Source organism: Miniopterus schreibersii, assembly GCF_964146895.1.
Source record: "Miniopterus schreibersii genome assembly, chromosome: 12".
In the NCBI taxonomy this organism is placed as follows: Eukaryota; Metazoa; Chordata; class Mammalia; order Chiroptera; family Miniopteridae; genus Miniopterus; species Miniopterus schreibersii.
Genome location: NC_138112.1, coordinates 41,736,479 through 41,757,218, shown reverse-complemented (window position 1 = coordinate 41,757,218; position 20,740 = coordinate 41,736,479). Strand labels below are relative to the sequence as shown.

The window sequence follows — 20,740 nt, the reverse complement described above, 5'->3', positions numbered from 1 at the left end:
TGTCCTTCCAGCAGCTCCTAGCTGAGGACCGGGTGCTGTGTCTGCTTTGCTGCTGCTTGGATGGTGGGGAAAGGGGAAGTTCGGGAGGAGCTGTGTGTAGTGGTGTTTGTGGGATCGCCTCTGCTCTTTTTCTAACTTTGTTCATCACCCAACACTTGGGTTTGTTATACCAAAGTGGGGGCCTATCTTATTCCCTTAGTGGGGAGTAGCGAGTTATGGACTCTCACCAATTCAGGGCAGAATTATAGAGACAATCTACTCAGGTATTTATTCCCCAGATTTGAGCCAACGATTTCCCGAAGCCACTCTCACCAGCCTGTCAGGTAAAGGAAGGAAAAGAGAAAAATTCCGAGGAGTTTGGCCACTGTGCTATTTCTCAGAAGTTGTGGGGGGTGGGGAGCAGCTTCTATTGGGGTTTTCCACGTGTCTCACTCCATCGGAGAAGCTTGTTTTATTTATTTTCTCTTCATTTTCCTTTCTGGGAAATCCCTCCATATTGCTCTACATAATCAGTTCTGGTAGACTACAGTGCAGTCTTTTTTTTTTTCCTGCCTTTCCTTTCCGCTCCTCCTTGTGAAGAAAAGCGAAGAGCAGCAAGGCAGTTTTTTCTCTGGGCGGAGTGTCATTACGGTGCGATGGGTCGTTCCACGATCGTTCCACTCCAGAGAACGGTCTGAGCCCCCCTGCGGGCGGCCTGCTCACCTCCTCGCTCCACTGCCCCTCCTGCTCCGTGGCACAGCGCCCCGCCAGCATCTTCCCTCTCACATCTTCCTCTCGGTTCCAGGCTTTGAGAAAGAGAGAAGAAAGGGTTACCAAGGGTGGGAGCTTTATGTTTATTTCTAATAAGCTTTGTCTTTCTCTGGCCATTATTTTTAAAGATTATTGCCTTTTTCTGTATTTGAGAGTGGGGGGTATATTTTTGGTTGATTTTAAAATTTGTTGTTGTTAATTTGGTTGAGTTTAGGAAGAAGTTGGCTGGTCCTCAGATCCATCAGTTCTAGAATCACTCTTCAGCCATTTCAGTGGAGGGTGCTTAACCCAGGGCATTTTTTTAGGAAAAAGCCCCTGGTATAATTTTCATTTGATTATTAGACCTTGATGTGGTTCAATCAATCATATAGATTGCTCAGGAGCCCATTGCTTAATTATCTCTCAGCTGGGTGTTGCCAGAGTGAGGCCAGAAGCGCCACAGGATTTACCATCTGTCACATGGAAATGTCAGAGAGCAGTAAATGCCAGGACAGAGTCCAAGAGGTGACAGGTAGCTAAGAGAATATCTGGTCCAATCTTATAGTCAAGATGGATCACTGACTTCCCCATCTCTAACAAATGGCCCTTCAGACTTTGCCAGGATACTTTGGGTACCAGGAAACTCATGAACACCATTCTGTTACTGGAAATCTCGAAGTATTTAAGCACTGTTTATCTTGAGCCAAACTACACCTCCTCCTCTCAGCATGGTCTCCCTTGGTGAGGCTTCTAATTCACCTGACTCCCAATCTTAGCTCCATTTGGATGCCGCCACAACTATGCCTATAGTCCTGATCTCTGGCCTGGCCTACAATTCTGGAAAATGGCTGAGCAGGTTAGAATTCTTCTGGGTCAAAACCCATTAGAGATGGTAAAACATATAGCTATAAAGTCCTCCATGCAAATGCAAAGTAACCATGGTATGGGTTGAAGATACCTGATCTGGCTCAAGTAAAAGAGATATGAGGCTTTTAGTCCTAAATGTACTGTGAACCCATAGTAAGACACACCAAGTCTATGCTGCATGAATAACAAATGGGAATGTCAGGGACATGTACCAATGTCCTCCTGAGCTAAGATCATGTAAGAGCACATCTGGGCCTCTGAGACAGCAATAATCAGAACGTGTGCCGGCTGGGGATGGTATCTAGAAGCCATGGGCTACAGCGGACCACAGCAAGCAGTTGGGAAAATGGGGCTACTGCCTCAAGAAAGAAAACTTTGGGAGAGGTAAAAGAACTGTCTTCAAACTGGAGAAAGATTTATGAGAGAAAATATTTCATTTGTTCTTTCTGCCTTCAGAGCAAGACCCCAGATAGTCTTAGGAGATAGCAAAAGCCTGTTCCTTTATTCATTTGACTATGAGGCATTTATTTCTGAGATCTTTAAAAGACCTAATGACCTTAGATTTACCCTGGAAAAGTCCTGTTTCTATTCCTACTTATGGGGATATGGAACCAGATGCTGGTTTCTAGTGGGCCACAGATGATTGAAGTGTTGAATTCCTTTGAGGAAGAATAATTAGGCAACAGGCCTCCTGAAAAACCTGCTAAAGAGAGGGGGCTTTCGTAAACATTATACCAAATAATCAACCAGCTTCCAGTTGCCAGAAACCAATGTTTGACCCCAGACACAAGAGCCTGCTTGGTACTTTGGGAAACAATGGGAAGGACACAGGACTCGGAGCAGACAGAATTGGTTTGAAGTCTGCCTATGCCACTTACTAGCTCTGTGACCTTGAGCAAGCTCTTAACCTTGCTCAGTCTTGGTTTTCCCACCTGTACAATGAGAAAATTAAGTTCTAGCTTACTGAGTCATTGTAAGGATAAAATAGCAATTATAAAGCCCCGGGAATATCATCAGGTTCTTACGAATGTTAAAGTTCTTTCTATCCATTGAAGCAAGTTGCCAACAGTACTACTGCAATTTCACACAGACATTTTATAAGTTAAGCACTTTTTTTCTTTTAGGGCTGCCTTCTGAACTCTCCCCAGCTATGGAGGAAGAGGAGCCAAAGAGTGGCTTGGACGTCATGCCCAATATTTCTGATGTGCTGCTGCGCAAACTGCGGGTCCACAAGTCTCTCCCTGGAAGGTAAAACCAGGGCATGGGGAGCAGAAGACCTGTATTAGGTGGCCCGTGTTAGATTCTAGATGGGACACAGAAGTACATCAGCCTTGATTTTGGACCCCATACAGGTCAGAATCCAATGGTCCAAACAGGGCAAATGCATCTAAAACAAAAAGAGGAATAAAGGGCCAGGTAGGGCGGTTCCAACTGAGAGAGTAGGTGGGGTTCATAGGTACGCACAAGGGCCACCAAGAGACTCATGACAGCAGAGGGTGGTGGGCTTTGAGCCAGGAGACATGGTTTTAATCCCAGCTCTTCCATTTATTTTTAACCCAGAGATTCTAGGTTTGATATCTGCATAGACAGAGATGTAGAACATTTGGAACCACATGAAGGATTTCCTGGGAAACCTACCAGGCTCTTCCACACATGTGGAGAAAGTGGCTTCACTTCCCAAGTCTCAGCCTCCCCACCTATACAACAGGGATCTGTCATTGGTAGCTAAATGAGATGGTGTGTGAGCCGGGACTTAGGATTTTATCAGCACATCACAGGCCCTTGATAACTGGGTTGAAAAGTGAACGATTTAGAGTATAAAGGAGAGAAAATAGAGTACCACTAAGCAATAGGGTGGGTGCCAGCAAACGAGGCCTCCCACCCAGCCCAGCAACTTGGGGACTAAGCTGTTGGGGACAAAGGCCATTAGGAGGAGCTAGCAGACATAAGAGAGCTTCCCAATTTAGGGAAGGTAAATATGAGAGGAAAACAAGTTTTGCCCATTGGGTGTCATGTGTTTGAATTCCACACTGTAATCATCTGAAACAGAGCCGTCAAGGCAATACTCAGGGCAATACCAAGCAACTAAACCAACATCGAGAAAGGGGCTAGAAACAAGTCAGAAGTGGGCTGAATTCACAGCTGGAAGAGGGCTTGCATTAGCCACTTTACCTGGTAGAAAGGCAGAGAGGGGTGCCCAGAGACAGAGAACCAAAGGAGAAGCACCCCAAGTGTACTGCAGGTTACAGAGCGTAAGTTCACATGCTGTGTGTCTTTTGGTGTTTATGACAACCCAGTGAAGCGGAAAAGGAAGATTTTATTGTGTTTATCTTCAGTGAGAACAGAGAAGCGAAGCAACATGCTTGGCAGGTGACGGAGTCAGGAATCAGATTCAGGGTGGACTGATTTGCCTTTCCAGCTATACCAGAGGCCTGTCAAAAGTAACAAAACAATCACCAGTGCTCATCAGTCTGCAAGGAACAAGGCTGTTCAGGAGTGTTACTGGCTTCTTTTTCCTCTGTAAAGGTGAAGATAATATGATTAGGGCCCACCTTCGACCAATTAAATTTCCCCAGCTTCCCCAGGAAAGGGAAACTGAGTAGTTCCACCATCCTTGAGAGAGTTAACAGCTACTAGCTCCCCACCATGAGATCAGACTGAGCTTTCATGGTCAACGCATAAGGTCAGCTTTGGAGGCATGTGGTCCAGGCTGTCAGATTGGGGTCAGTGTCTCTCATGCATTATGTCAATAGCCATGTTGCCCATCCCCAGTTTCCCTGCCCCAACCACTAAATCAGCCTCCCTGTTTCAGGCCTCAGTAGAGGCTATTTCCAAATTGGGCCCTTGGTTGGGCCCTTGGTTGGGCCCTTGGTTGGGCCTTTGGTTGGGCCCTTGGTTGGGCCCAGAACTCTCTGTTTGGCGTTTGGGAGGTACAGACAAACTGTCATGTATGATGTCATCCAAAAAAAGGAAGCCAGAGCTTCAAGATTCCTTTCCCCAGCAGAAATACGGAAAGATTACCCTTGAGTTTTAATATGCAGAAGGAGTTTATTTCATGTTCTATGTGAATTAGTGAATTGGTATTGAACCATACCAGGAAGGAGCTCATAGGGTCAGCAAACTGAATGGATTCCGTAGAAAAACCAGGTCTAGAACCCAAACTAGGGACATAGTCAGTGGTTGGTTGACAAGAGTGCAAAGAGGAGATGTCAGTGGGTAAGGCATCCCAGGGTCAAACACCAGCAGGAGCAATAAACAGGCATTTAATCAACAAATATTCATTGAGTGCCCATTATGTGCCAGACAGAATGGAGAACAGGAAGACACAGTCCCTGTTCTCATGGCACTTACATTCTGGGTAGGGAGACAAATTATATTTAAGTAACATGAATGATTTCAGATAGCAAAGCTGTTAGGGGCACATATTGAGAAATACATGGGAATGGAACGTTGGGTAGAGGGTCAAAGAAGGCCTTTATGATAAAGTACTAATTAAGCTGAGACATACAAATGACAAAAAGAAGTTATCCATGCATAGGTTTCGGGGAAGAAATTTCCAGACAAAAAGTACAGTAATTTCAACGAATCATTCTGGGATGACTGTATAGCCACATGTAAAAGAATAAAATTGAACCCTACCTCACACAATACACAAAAATTAACTTGAAATGGATCGTAGGCCCAAATGTAAGAGCTAATGCTTTAAACTGTTAAAAGAAAATATAAGAGCAAATCTTTGTGATTAGTTTAGGGTTTCTTAGATATGACACCAACAGCACAAGCAACAAGAGAAAAAAAATAGATAAATAGTATTTCGCTAAACTTTTGTAATGCAAACAATACCATCAAGTAAATGAGAAGACAACCCACAGAATGGAAGAAAGTATTTGCAAATCATGTATCTGATAAAGGACTTGTTTCCATAATATATAAAAAACTCTTATAATTCGATAAAAAGAAAACCAAAAATTTTTTTTAATGGGCAAAGGGTTTAAGTAGACATTTCTTCAAAGAATGTATATGAAGAGTCAATAAGCACATGAAAAGATGCTCACCATTATTAGTCATTAGGAAAATGTAAATCAAAATGATATCGAGATACCGTTTTACATCCACTAGAATGGTTATACTAAAAAAGATGAACAATAAAATGTGAAGGACTTGGAATCTTCAGTAAAATGGTGCAGCCCCTTTGGAATAACAGTCTGGCAGTTCTTTAAGAACTTAAACAGTTACCAACATAGCCCAGCAATTCCACTCCTATGTATGTAACAAAGAGAAATGAAAACATATGTCCACATGAAAACTTGTACATAAATGTACAGTAACAGCACTTTCATGATAGCCAAAAAGTAGACACAACGTAAATATTCATCAACTGATGAATGGATAAACAAAATGTGATATATTCATACAATGGAATATTATTCAGCCACAAAAATAAAATACTGATATATATGCGACAATGAGGATGAACCTTGAAAGCATTATGCTAAGTGAAAGAAACCAGTCACAGAAGACCACATGTTGTATGATTCCATTGATAAGAAATATTCAGAATAGGAAAATCCATAGAGAAGGAAAAGTGGATTTGTGATTGCCTAGGGCTGGGGATGGGGGTTCGGGAAGGATGGAGAGTGACTGTTAATTAATGGGTACAGGGTTTCTTTTTGGGGTAATGAAAACATTCTAAAATTGACTGTAATTATGGTTATAAAAGTCTGTGAATATACTAAAAACTACTGAATTGTAAATTGTATAGTATGTGAATTATATTCCAATAAAGTTATTACAAAAGAGAGTGAAAAAAAGGAAAGAACAGTAACTGCAAAGGCCCTGGGGCTACAATGAGTGTGTTTGAGGAGCAGAATGGTCAATGAGGCTGGAGGGGCTGGTTCACAGAGGGCCTTGATTTTATTCTAATGCCTATTAAGGGAGTTTGAATTCTGAGGTAGGCAATGCCATCCAGAATGGTCTCCTTGTATGTCACTTGCAAGCCTCTGTCCTTTTGGAGGCCCAAGGCTCTGCCCTCTACTTGCCTACGCCAGTTTACAAAGCATAGCTCTGCATCAGGAGCTGGCTATATCTGTCACATGGTTTTGTACATTTTTTGGAAAAGTGTGTTCTATAGCAAAAAAGTGAAAAATGAGTCATCAAAATAGAAAAATAAGTTTAGTTAATAAGTGATAAAAATATGTAAATTTCACACAAAGCCAGGAGTCAAAAGCAAGCTCAGTGGGTTTTGATAAATCATTTAAGCAAATTGTGCATGCTCTAGAAGATTATGTTGACTAACCCACAGCAGAAAGGGCCTGATGGGTAGGGTGGTGACAAAAATTGTAAGCATTAAACATCTTTGCAGTTGTTTATCGCACGCTCTATACTCTGCTGACTTGCTGGCCATGGGGTCTTGTTGCCTCATCCTGACAGGAAGGCTCTCACAGTTCCTTGTTGGGGTGAGAACCAGTCCCTTGCAGAGATAGCTGACCCCTACCTTTGCTCTTGGGGTCCCTCCGCACCTGTCAAAGGGAGGAAGCTGTGTTTCCTGAGAGTCTTATCGATGGTACGCTCTGTTGCCAAGTCCTATGACACTGATAGAACCTCTCCCAGTCCTCCCACCCCAGCACAGGAAAGGGCCTGTGCATTATTTACATTGTCCGGGTTTCAGAACAGGGGTAGCTTTAGTTACCAGCAGGACTGGCAGCAGCAGCAACACAGTGAGCGTGCAGATAAAAGGACTGCTTGCTGTGGGAACCACACATGACGAGGAACCTCTCGGAATAACACCGCCGTGCTAGCTGGGACTTTCTTGCTCGATCTCTGATTCCAGCTATCAGAAGCAGTTCTCACTGTGGAGAAGAGCTCTGGCTACTCTTTCCTACCTTTTATTCTTTGGCCCACGTGCACCTTGTCACAATCCTCAGAGACAGGAGGGTCAGGCTTTGTGGACCTGAATAGCCCCAAAAAAATAATGGCTGCTCAGATGTGTACAGTTTATAAAGTATGTAGCACATGCATTTTCTTAGTAAGTCCTCAAAACAAACCTGTGAATGAGTCATAAGAGCTAACATCTGAGTGCCTACTGAGTGTGGATGGCATGTATATGTGAATATATATACATATGTATGTACATAGACATTTACACGTACATATGTACATACATACATATATTGCTTATAAAACTCCTGTAAGACATATTATTCCCTTTTTACAGATGAGCAAACAGAGAGAGATTAAAATAACTTGTCCAAAGTCACAGCTAGTAGAGGCACTGATGGAGGACTGACCCCAGGATCTAATATTTTCCACCACATTTCCTCTGTAGGAGTCAATATCTGGCAGAACATCTCAGAGATTACAGAGATCATACAAAGTATACCCTGAATCTTTCCCTTACTCCATTTCAGGAAACCCAAGCTCTGCTGGTTATTGAAAGTCGCCTTTTTGTTCATTGCATAGGCTGGGTAAAATTCATCTGCATGTCTTTTCTTTTTCACAGTGCCCCTCCACTCACTGAAAAGGAAGTTGAGGTAAGTAACTCCAGTGCTTCGTGAAATTATGAAGCCTGGGCTTTCTGGGTTTTATTTACACTTTCACTGAGGGACTAACCCAGGTATAGAGAATCAAACATTGAGCATTATTGATAAACTGGACTGGACTGAGGCTTGGGCAGGAAAGAGAATCTCACGCACTGACGCTGTTGAAGGTGGGCCATGGTAGGTCTCGAGGGCCAGCTCCTGTCCTCAGATGTATACTCACATGCTCCGTACTCAGCATGGCCAAAGCAGCACGGGCTTTGGAATCAGACAGGTTTCATCCTGGCTCTGCGACTCTGTCTCACCTTGAACAAGTGAATGGCCTCTCTGGTCTTGGTCTCTACCCATGTATAGATACAGCAGTTCCTAAAGAGGTGGTTTTGTGGGAGTAAATGAGCTTAGGTGCATAAAACTCATAGCATTGCTGGCATGTGGTAGATGCTCAATGAGGAGTAGCTTTCAATATTGCCATCATCATCATCACTGAGTCAGCTCAGGGCCTCCAGTCCTCTGTCTGGAGATTTCTGCCCACTGTGGGCCTTGTTACACGAACTTCAGAAGCTCAGGCAGAGTTATCTCACCCCAATGGTATAAATCTGCTACCACTTGACTCGGGCAGGGCAATGAAAGCTGTAAAACGAAGACCACAGCTTCCCTCCTGTGTAGTCCATCTGTCTATTTCTCCTCCCCAGTAGTTTCCTATTATTCCAGGAATTCCATGTCTGATCAGTACCACCTTTCAAAGTTCATTCATGCAGGCTGTGTTTTTGGCATGGAATGTTTGTTCCACAGAGCTTCTCCTGACGGGATCATACCTGGCCTTATGTCATCTCTGGCAGCTCTTACAGCTGCTTTCAGTGGACAATTTGGAACACTCACGCGAGATGCTGCTTGAAGTTTGCTTTAAGTCAACCCGGCTTACATCTCAAATTTTCTTTACAGTGGTTTCATGAGAAACCTCCAAAACCCACATGTAATAAATCCTAGTGTGAATCCAAACTGCTTACACAATCAGCTGTGTTGGCCCAAGTTTATCTAAACCCAAATACAGGATGTTATTTTCTGGAAGTTCAGGGAAAAGCAAAGTGTTATTCTCTTATTATTCCTCAGTAAAATGCTCTGGTCCTGGGAAGGACCTTGCATGGACCTCGTGTCACTAGTTCACCCCTTTGTGTAGTTGGCTGCTTTGGTGACCGGTTCCAGGAGCTGATGTAAAATGCTCATGCAAGAAACACACCTGCAGCCGTGTTCCCTGCAATAACTCCTCCTAGCACCTCTTCCACACTCTTGTTCCCAACAGAACGTGTTTGTACAACTGTCCTTGGCCTTTAGAAATGACAGCTATACCCTGGAATCTAGAATTAACCAGGCTGAAAGGGAACGCAACCTGACAGAAGAGGACACCGAGAAGGAACTGGAAAACTTCAAAGCTTCCATCACGGTAATTGTGGAATCCTTGAAGGAGGGGCTGTCTCCAAGGGTTCTGCTGGGCATCCTGCTTTTCTCGGTCACCAAGTAGAGTCTCCTGAAATGAGGAATCAGGCCAAGGCCCTGAGCCAGACAGCCTTCCTGAGAATGCTGGGAGGAGCAGAGATCCTGGAGGCCTGGTGACCTCAGGGCTGTGGGTAAGGCCTCTGAGCCCTTGTGAGCTTCTCAGGAGGGGTCTGGGTGACCTGGGGTGGCAAAGGGAGCTCCTTGGGAACCAGAGACCCGGATGTGATTCCCTTCTTTTAGGCCAACCAAGTACAGAGTGTCCACATTGGGTTTCTCCAATCCCCAGAAGAAGCTGTAGCCCTGGCCCTGCAGAGGCCGCTCCTCTCAGACAGGATGGGGACCAGGGCCCATCCTGTGAGGACCCTGGGTGATGTTCCTTCTCACTTCTCAGTCTTCAGCTTCACTCTGGCACCACTGTGAGCACCGGGAGACCTATCAGAAGCTGCTGGAGGACATCGCTGTCCTGCACCGCCTAGCTGCCCGCCTCTCCAGCCGGGCTGAGATGGTGGGGGCTGTCCGCCAGGTAAGCCTCGCCAGCTCCCAGCCCTCCTGACTGGCTCTGCTCTGCCCACGGTAACTAAAGCAATAATAGAAGCAGTGACAACTTCAGACACCACTGATTGATGGCTTCCTCTGTGCCAGGCAGCCTGTGTACATTGTTGTGGTTTTTCAGGGGTTTTTTGCTGGACCACTAAACCCTTAAATGCTCCTTGTGAAAGCTTTCTGTGGACACATGCATGTGAGAACTACTGCATACTCCCTTCTTTTCTTGAGATTTCCAGCGCACATTGCAGTAATCAAGCCTTTGAGAAGTCTTATAGAGAGGAAGCCTGTTTAAGTTGACCTCTGTATTTCCCAAATGTATTTGGCTGAAGAACCACCACCCCTCCTTTTATTTTTCTCACAAAATACCTACTCAACTCCCATAGAACTAGTATTTGGCAAAATATGCTTTAGGAAAAACTGCTCTGTTTCATTTAATCCTCCCAGCAACCCTGTAAAGTCAATATCCTTATGCCCTGATGAAGACATGAAGTCTCAGAAAAGTAACAGCACGAGTAGTGGCAGAGCTGAGGTGCTGGCCCAGGTCCGGCTCCCTCTCAGCCACTTGGAAGTCCCGATGCACACGGAGCACTGCCCTGATCCCAGATGGTATCGTAGGATCAGACTGCCTGAGGTCTAATCTCGTCTCCACCAGGATTCGCTGTGTGGCCTTGGGCCAAGTACCGAGCTCTCTGTGCTCCAGCTTCTCCAACCATAACATGTGGCTGATGGTAGTATCTGCCATGTAGGGCTGCTGAAGTACTTGTAAAACATCTGGCTGTGGTTATCACTGCTGCTGTTCCTGTGGACCCATGTCCTGCTGCATTGATTGTGTCAGCGGGGTGTTCCTGGGGCACAGCCCCAAGCAGCTTTTATGGAACAAAGGAAGGACAAGCCACTGGTGTCCCACCCCTCTGTCTTCTGGGGAAAAAGCTCCTGACTCAGCAGCAGCACCCAGGAAGTCAGTCCAGCTGGGAGCAGCCACAAAGGGAGAGCACAAAGGAAGGGACTGGTCTCAGCTCACGGCTATGGGGAACTTTTCCAGGGCATGGTCACTGAGCACATCCCTCTGCGGACAGGCAGGCCCTGGGCTGGGCTCTCTGAGGGACCCAAGGGGTATAAGCAGAGAAAAACCTTTCTTATCTGTACAGCTCTCCCAAATGTGTTTCTAGACCCACGTGTGTTGCTCACTTCAGTCTTCACCCTTCTCCAAGTGGCTTCCGCGTCTCAGCCCTCACCTCTCTCTCTGGTTCCACCAGACTGGTTCAGGCACATCTCACTGCCACCAGTCCCACTCCCGTCAGTCTAACTTCCACGGGTGGCCTGATTATGCCACGCCCTTACTTTGAGACAAAGTCCTTGATAACCCAGCCCTAATTACCTTCACTCCTTGTGAACAAACCCACTGCTTGCTGATTCCTGTATTAGTGGGATGGCCTGTAATTTCCTCGTTTCCCAGACAGTCCTGTTACTCGCCTATTGCCCCAGCATAATGCTTTTTAAAAATTTTATTAAATTTGTTGAGGTGACATTGGTTAATAAGATTATGAAAGTTTCAAGTGTACAATTCTATAGCACATCACCTGTATACTTCACGGTGTGCTCGCCACCCAAAGTCAGGTCTCCTTCCGTCACCATATATTCAGTCCTCTTTGCCGTCTTCTGCCTCCTCTCACCTCCTTCCCCTCTGGTGGCCACCATACTGTTGTTATATTTATGAATTTTTGTTTGTTTGTTCATTTGTTTCTTTCTGTTTTATGTCACACATATGAGTGAAATCATATGGTGGTTGTTTGTTCCGTTTGACTGATGTCTCTTAGCGTGATACTCTCAAGGTCCACCCATGTTGTCACAAATGGTGTTGACAACCATCCTTTCCTACGGCTGAGTGGTACTCCACGGTGTACATGGGCCACACCTGCTTTATCCCGCCGTCCACTGGAGGACACTTCAGTTATTTCCAGGTCTTGGCCACCGTGAATAATGCTGCAATGAACATAGATGTTCATATATTTACAAGTAAATGTTTTCAAATTTTTCACGTAGATGTCCAGAAGAGGTATTGCCAGTCACGTGGTAGCTCTATTCTTAGTTTTTTGAGGCTCCTCCATACAGTTTTCCGCAGTGGCTGTACCAGTCTACATTCCCACCAGCAGTGAGTGAGGGTCCTTTTTCTCCACCACCTCTCCAGCGCTTGCTCTGTCTCATCTTGTTGACAATAGCATTCTAACAGGTGTGAGGTGGTGTCTCACTGTGGTTTTGATTTGCATTTCCCTATAGCTAGTGAAGCTGAGCATCTTTTCATATATTTGTTGGCCATCTGCATATCTTCCTGGGAGAAGTGTCTGTTCAGGTCCTCAGCCCATTTTTTAAATTGGATTATTTGGTTTTTTGTAGTTGAGTTGTATGTGTTCTCTATATATTTTGGATATTAGTCCCTTATTAGAGGTATCATTTGTAAATATCTTCTTGTGTTTGGCTGGTTGCCTTTTTGCTTTGTCGGTGGTCCCTTTTGCTGTGCAGAAGCTTTTTAGTTTGATATAGTCCCATTTATTTATTATTTTTGCTTTTACTTCCCTTGCCTTTTGGATCAAATTCATAAAATCCTCTCTAAGACCCCAAGGTCCATAAGTTTAGTACACATGTTTTCTTCTATGTATTTTATTGTTTTAGGTCTTATAGTTAGGTCTTTGATCCCAGCATAATTCTTTTTCTCACTCGAGGATATGCTTTTATTGATTTGAGAGAGAGAGAGAGGAAGGGAGAGAGGGAGAGAAGAAACATCGATGTGAGAGAGAAACATCAATCGGTTGCCTCCCATATGCGCCCGAACTGAGGATTGAATCTGTAGCCTAGATATGTGCCCTGACGAGGCATCAAATCCGCAACCTTTTGGTGTGTGGGATGACACTCCAACCAGTTAAGCCACCCAGCCAGACTCCTGGCATAATTCTTAAGAGCACTCCCTCCCTTTCGCTCTGCAAGCGAGTCCTGTTTGGAGGATAAGTTCTTTACCTGGATACAAGGCCTATGATTTCCTGTCTCTGGACCCTTGCTCTTGGGGGTCCCTGGCCTGAATGCTCTTCACCCCTTCTGTCCATGTCAAATGCCCAGACGCTGCCAACACCCTCCAGCTCCTTCACTCGGTCTCCATGAAGTCTCCCTGGCCCATTCCCCTGCTCTTGCACCCATCACCCCTGAGGCATCATGGCTGTGCTTGTCCTGGTTCTCCCAGGGCACGTGCTGAGACCCTCTCTCGGCTCGCAGAGTGAGCAGCAAACTCTTCGAGAGCAGGGTCATGTCGAACTGGTCCCTGTATCCCTCTGATTCTCCCAGCCCAGCCTTTCCTCAAATGCCCGTGTGTTCATGCCCCGTTCCCTGCAGGAAAAGCGCATGTCCAAGGCAACAGAGGTGATGATGCAATACGTGGAGAACCTGAAGAGGACATATGAGAAGGACCATGCGGAGCTCATGGAATTTAAAAAACTGGCGAATCAGAATTCAAGCCGCAGCTGTGGCCCCTCTGGTAAGGAACCCGGGTCCTGCCCTCATCTTGGGCCTGCAGTGTGGGTCCCTGATATATCTAGGTTGGGATTGCACCTATCAGGGCTGCCCCAGGACCTGTTTCAGGTAGAGCAAGTGCTGCCTACAAGGGCTTTGCAGCAGCTGCTCCAGTGAGCCTGGGGCCTGGAAACAGAAAACACGAATGGCCCCAAAGCGACTCCTGACTGCGGACACAGTTAACCAGAGCAGCTGACTACTGACACGAAGTCACAGGCTGCCAGAGCTCACTCGACTTAGTGAAATGACAGACCCCAGCCCCTTTGTGCTTTGGGGCCCCTTTCTAGGCAACACATACTAAGGGATTTGAACTTTCTCCTGGAGAAACATTAGGGATCCAACCAAAGATTTTAGTTAGGGAAATGACATGACCATATACAGAGTTTAGAAGGTTCCTCTGACTATGGTAAGGCCAGTACGTTCCTGGGGCAAAGCCAGAGACAGGGAATCCCACGAAGCTGCTATTACAACAGTGCAGGTGAAAGATGAAGTCTGGGCAGGGGAGGGGGAGTGAGATCCCGGCTAAGAGAGATATTGCTGAGATAAATAGCAGAATCATGGGCAAGACAAATGTTTTAAAGAAATACTCTCTTTTTAAAAATGTTCTATAAAATTGTTATAGGAGCATGGGGGGAGGGAGGGCTGTCTGACTCTACATGAGGAAGTCAAGAAAAGTGTTACAGAGGGCTGGTGTCTGGGCATTATTTTAAAGTAAAAGTAGGAATTCTTCAGGCAAAAGGGAGAAATGCGTCAGGTCGAGTTAGCATGGTACAGAGTTGCGGGGTTGCAGTGTTGAGGTCTGATAATGACAGGTTGAAGGTGAGACTTTGTAGTCTAAGCCACATGCCAGGCCTTTGTCCCATAGGCAATGAGGAGTCCCTGGTGAGTTGACATCACCTGACATGGTCAGGTTGTATTTTTAGAAGATTCGTCTGACTTCAGAGTGGGCGATGCGTGAGGGCAGTGTGGACGTTGAGGCGTGGAGAGATGGGTTCGAGGCAGTCCAGGAGGAGGAGGACCGCGCCTTGGAACAAGAAATCTCCTTGGGAGCTGCCAGGGGCTAGGCTCTGACTGATGAGGGTGGTGTTAGCGGGAGAAAACAGACATTTTAGTGACAGGAATCCCCGTGGAATGCAAACATCCTTGTTACCAAGAGCGGGAGGAGGGAAAGTACAGAAACTATAACAGATGGAGAAACCTTTATAAACAGGAGGTTTCACAAGTTTCCTGGGGAATATCACTGACGCTTCCCAGCCCCAGACTGTCTGCTCTGGATCTTGGCAGCGAGGTTCCTGACCCACATGCACCTGGGCCTCTACCAAATCGCTCTCTGTCAGTGTTGGAAGCTGGGGAAGCTGCCATCCAAGAAACCCTAATACATGGCTCTCACATTGTTGCCCTGCAAGGTGCAGTGTCCCCTGTGAACCACCTTAGCCAAGGTTTATGAAAGGAGCAGTTACCCGTTCATTCTGCCTCTGGGGTGCCCACATGACCCTGGAGTGTGGAGGTAAAGGGCACACGGCCCCTGACCGCAAGGAGCTCCCACACCGTGGGGAGGGCAGGGCAGGGCAGCCAGAGCTGTGACAGAAGCAAGCAGACTTCCGTGGGGAGCACACTGCACAGCCCCCCCTTCAGTCTGAGGGGGTGAGAAAGTGCTTATAATAAGAAGGGAGACGGCAGCTGAGCCTTGAATGGTGAGTAAGGGTATCAGATACATGTTCCCACGCCACTGTGACCCAAGCTATACCTCAGCTTAGCTGGTGCGCAGGGGCCAGCACCCACCCACCAGGTGTGTCCACCGGACACTCTAGGACACTCCCTAATATACAGTGTTGGTTTTTTAAGGCTTTACATGACTTCTGGCAATCTTTGTCTTTGCCTGAGGCTCTGAAGACGATAGTGAAATAAAAATACCTCTGATTTCAAGAAAAGTGATACACATTTAAAAGAAAAAAATAACACCAATTTTTTTCTAAATATGAGACATGCTAACTGCCTGCATTTTGGATTTTTTCCTTAAGATAGATTCTAGAAGTGTAAATACTAAGGAAAGACATAAGGCTCTTAAAGCAAATTATTTTAAAATAACCCAGGGATATTTCCATTTAATGGGTTATAATAATGCTCAATTCATTGTGCCATTGACACTTTGGCCTTTCTTTTTAAAAGTATCTTTGCCTTTGATGGGTCAAAATTGTATCTCATCTCATAGTTTTAATTTGTATTTTTTTACCTTTTCGAATGTTCCTTGGACATTTGTATTTCCACTTTCATAAATTCTCTAATTATATCTTTTGCTCACTTGTAAGATTGGAATTTTATTAATTTGTATGAACTCTTCATATATAAAGAATATTTTCTGGTTCTGCTATTTTGGCTGACTAGGAAACTTGAAAACCCTTTGACCACAAGTACATTTTGCTGGATAAAATAAAGCAAACATTAGTCTAAAAGAATAGCTGAATCTACAAGAAAAGAAATTGAAGTACTCAGATACAAGAAAAGAAAAGAGAACTGAAACCAAGCTGATCCTGCAGCTTCCTTGCGACAAAAGTCCACCTCAGTTATCTGGGTGCTGGGCTTTGCACTTGCGCACAATCTGAGATGAGGCCCTGACACCCACGGCAGAGAGTTGTCATTTAAGCCTCCCATAGAAAGTGAACACTTTCCAAGGTCTGCATCTTTAGACAGAACTTGGGCCAGAAGAAAAAAAAAACAATCACCAACCAGTAGAGAAAGAAATCAAGGAAGTTTGTCTGTTGTGCCCCGGGCTCTAGTAGGAAAAAAATATTTTCCTCTTCCTCATAGGAAAAGTGCGTGCCCCAAAAGTACATTCCATGACAGAAGTGATGATGCAATACGCAGAGAATCTGAGGAGAGCGTGACACGGGGCCTCTGACCCATACGCACCCTGGCTTAGTTTCTGACTATCTGTTTCCTGCTGGAGCCTACCCTGAAAACTTACCTGAGTTCTCTCCTCTGTTCCCTCCTGTTGCAGAAGACGGGGTCCCTCGCACAGCGCGGTCCATGTCCCTCTCTCTGGGAAAGGTATGCATGTTCAAGGAATGCCAGGGCTCCTGGAGGAAGTACTACAGAAGTTTCCACAGTCACCCAGGAGATCATTCATTCTTGGATCCATGGGTGGCAGAGAACCTCTGGACAGAGTCTCTAATTCAGCTCCCCACACCTGCTAGCTCACCCTCCAGGCTTCTCTTGCTCATGGTTTTCCTGACTGTACCATCCCTTAAATGAACATGAAATGATGCATAAACCTTGATATTGCTAGAACTTTCATACACTATCCAGGATGTTACCCAGAGACTGGAGGTCATTTCTGTTTCATTTCTTCAGGATTTAATAAGCTAAAATAGAAACATGTTAAGACATCACTCACCACTAACAGAAAATCTGTGTCAACTTTGGTTACTCTCTCCACACCAACTCCCACTACCATCATTACCCCAAAGCCAAACTCTCCAGTGAATGTTATGACAGCATTAGGAATGACTAGGTATATTCAGGGCCTTTCTGAACTGTGGGTGCTGCTCCCTCGATGACAGTGGGCCTGGTCACTTTTCTTTCTACAGAACATGCCCCGCCGGAGGGTCAGCGTTGCTGTGGTTCCCAAGTTTAATGCCCTGAGCCTGCCCAGTCAGCCCCCAAGCTCATCACCCATCCCCTCCTTACCAGCCCTGGTAAGTATGGTCATGCTCGCCTGCTGGCCCTATTTGACCTCTCCCTCAGGCTCACTGACATGTGGGTGACCTAGATGTGGGCAAGGTCAATAAAGTGAGGACATTCTCAGCATGGGTTCTGCGCTGTGTGCTTTAAAAGCCCAGTATAGACCAGGCTCCAGGTCTTCCACTGCCCTGAGAAGAATACAGTATAATTGAGCAAGGTGCTGGCGGCTCAGGGAGTGTTCCTTACAAGTGGTATCCTTTTTCATGTGTAAACCACAACCCTCCAAGGTGGTACAATTTTGTCTCGCTCTGCAATGGGCTCAAACAGCTGAGCTGCATTGTATAGTGGTGGAACTGAGCTTTGAACCATAGGCTCTCTGATTCCAGAGCTTGAATTCCTAAGCTCAATGTTATCCTGCCTCAATTCATTACAACAGTGTTTACAACAATGAAAAACTGGAGACTACTCAAATGTCCGTTAATAAGAGATTGGTTAAGTACATTATGGACATCCCTATAAGAGGTTTCTATGCAGTTGCTAAAAATAATTATTAGAATGTAAATATAGGGTGGGGAAAAAGTATGTTTACAGTTGTTCATATGGAAAATAATACAATAATTAATAAACAATAATGTAAGAATAGGCTCTGTTTCACATACTCACAACTGCAAATCTACTTTTGACCCACCCTGTATTTATTGACATGAAAATTTTTTCATAATTATTAGTAAAAAGCTATTTAAAACAGTATATACAGTATACTTCTGTTTTGTGGTTTTTTTAGAAAGTGTTTTTCTATGTGTAAACAGAAAATTCTGGAAGCATATATGTAAAACTATTAATAATGATTATCTATGGGCAATGGTAAAACCACAGGTGATTTTTATCTTCTTGATGCCTTTTTATATTTCTATAATAAGGATGTATTATAATCAGAAGAAAATCCATTTCAATTTTTTTAAACAAAGATAGTTCCTATATAACAAAATATTTTCCAGATCCCAAGTCCTTGTGAATCTACTTAATCCTATCTAAAACTTGTAATTCTTTCTTCAGTTGTTCCTTCATGCCCCCGTCCATGACTCTATAAGGAAATAATCTGATCTTAAGCAATAGGTAAAGCAGATTTAAGCTCTATTGTGGCAATAGGTAGCAGTAACTTTTAAACTTCTTTCACCTCTTCCTGCCTTGAACATTTCAACCATCTTTGAAATCAGCATAAACTCCCAAATCTCCCACTAAAACAAAGGAGCCTAAAACAAAAATTTTTAAAGGAGCTTAGGGAGGGCCAGTTAGCATGTTTTAAAGAACCTATTGCCCATACTATACTAAATGTATAAATGTAGTTTCCAAATATACATATATATTTCTTTAGGCTAGGAGTTGGCAACCAGGGCTATACATTCAAATGACGTGGAATACTTTTTAAACATTCCATGCCTGGGCCCACCCCAAGATTCTGGACTGATTTAGTACTTTCAGAAATCTCCCCCAAGTGATTTGAATGCGCAGCCAGAGTTGAGAACCATTGTTTAAATCAAATCCATTACACAAAACAATGTGATAGTCCTGGGGTATTTATTATAAGTTTATGATGGCTTGATCTTTTAGTAAAGACGGGCATCTCCTGAGAATGGGGCATGGAGCTGTATCTCCTGGGCAGTGATGGGCTTGCATGTATCTATCCCAGGGGCCCTTGGGGCTGTGTTTGGTAGGAGACTCAATGATATTTAATCCAGGGACAGAGAAAAAAGGATGGCTCTCCTCCAGAAGATAGCCTTAAATGTAAACTCTTCGCTCAACAAAACTTGAAGAGGAAAAGTAAAAGTTGCAAATTGCATGTGCCCCAGAGTGAAAGAACACCAAGGGAAGCAGGACAGAGGAAGCCTGAGGACTGGGCCAATGCCTGGTCTTAAATGACGATTAGAAAGCGAGTGGAGTGAGGAAAGGGAAAGAGGAGCAGCAGCAGCTCCTCTACCCCCAGCATCATCAGACACCCAGCAGCTCCGGTCTCTTCCTTCCCCACTAATCCCCAATTCTCTGTCTCCTGTTTTCCATTCAGTCAGAATCACCTAATGGAAAAGGCAATCTACCTGTCACCACCTCAGCACTGCCTGCACTTTTGGAAAAGTAAGTTTGTCAGTTTTCCTCTGAACTTCGGGTACCTCTGAGAAAAATTTCCCCAACTCAGCTTTCCTGCCATCCTCACCCCCAAAATGCAATAGAAAGCAAATTAAGTTCTAGGAGAAATAAGTGGGACTCTGAGACCCACAAAGATTTCACACCCAGTTTGCAAAATTCCTAGACCAGCATGATGCCGTGGCTTAGGTCAAGGGTACCACGATCTAAGAAGAGCCCACTGGAGATGGAAGCCTTCTCTGTTGGTCGGGACTCCTTGGGCTACAGACAGATACAGGAACACCCCAGCTCAAAGGGGCTTAACTAAGTCCAGAGGAGGGGCTGCTCCGGGTGTGATGCAGCGGGCCCAGCTCAGCCTCTCCACGAGTCCCGGGCCTCTGCCCACTTTATCTGTTGACTTCATCAGCAGACTTGTGGCAAATGGCCACTGGTCCCAGGTATCCTATCCAGACATGACAATATCTACAGGAAAAAGGACTGCCTTTTCCCATGTTTCTTAGGAATGAACCCAGAGGCCTTTCTTCAGTCTTCCTTCTCATCTTGTTGACAGATTTGGTCTTTTTCTAAGCCAATCACAGGCTTTGGGAATGGGATTGTCATCGTTTCTTAAACTATCCCCAGGGGATGGAAAGAGAGGGCCAGCTTCCCATGAAGCAAAATGGCTTCACAAAGAAGAATAAATTGTTAAACAAAATCACATTGCTGTTAGGATGTAGGAAGGAGAGGAGTCTTGGATGAGCGACCGACAGCGTGGACTATGCCTGATTTTCTAGGCATCTGTGCAACCTGTGGGTCTTCTCACCCTCAGCCAAAGCAAGGCAGGCTGTTTCCACACAAGGTTACCACTTGCTTCTCTAATTCGCTCATTTGCTTGCTGGGAAACATCTGGACCACAGCTGCCACCTCTCAGAACATTCCCCTTGTGTCTTTCCTCACGTGGTAGAACACACACCTTTATTCTTCCTTCTTCCTTGCCTTGAGACAACTTCAGTCCTTTATTTTTCATTGCTGTTAGAATAGTTTGCTTGGCCTGGTAAGAAATGTCTATGCTGGGCCCCTTTTCAGTACAGACAAGCTCCCAAGCTCCTCACCCCCAGACTTAGCCTGTTTTCCTCCCCTCTCAATATATCAACCACAAACCTGTCCCTCAGTGACTCACCCTGCACTAGTCTTGAAGTTTTCCCAGAATT

At 45.0% G+C, this 20,740-nt stretch overlaps 1 protein-coding gene across 3 annotated transcripts in view; it reads left to right on the top strand.

Annotated features, from left to right (window-relative positions):
• The window catches only part of IRAG1 (inositol 1,4,5-triphosphate receptor associated 1), a gene marked incomplete at its 5' end in the record, with an annotated part of 96,672 nt that overhangs the window by 64,378 nt on the left and 11,554 nt on the right, over positions 1-20,740 (top strand). For all 3 annotated transcript variants that reach the window (XM_081155639.1, XM_081155638.1, XM_081155640.1), the window contains 8 exons: positions 2,721-2,844; positions 8,096-8,126; positions 9,433-9,573; positions 10,018-10,149; positions 13,554-13,695; positions 16,729-16,778; positions 17,318-17,425; positions 19,474-19,541. In XM_081155639.1, coding sequence (XP_081011765.1) covers positions 2,721-2,844; positions 8,096-8,126; positions 9,433-9,573; positions 10,018-10,149; positions 13,554-13,695; positions 16,729-16,778; positions 17,318-17,425; positions 19,474-19,541 — 796 coding nt within the window. The remainder of the gene's footprint in view (positions 1-2,720; positions 2,845-8,095; positions 8,127-9,432; positions 9,574-10,017; positions 10,150-13,553; positions 13,696-16,728; positions 16,779-17,317; positions 17,426-19,473; positions 19,542-20,740) is intronic.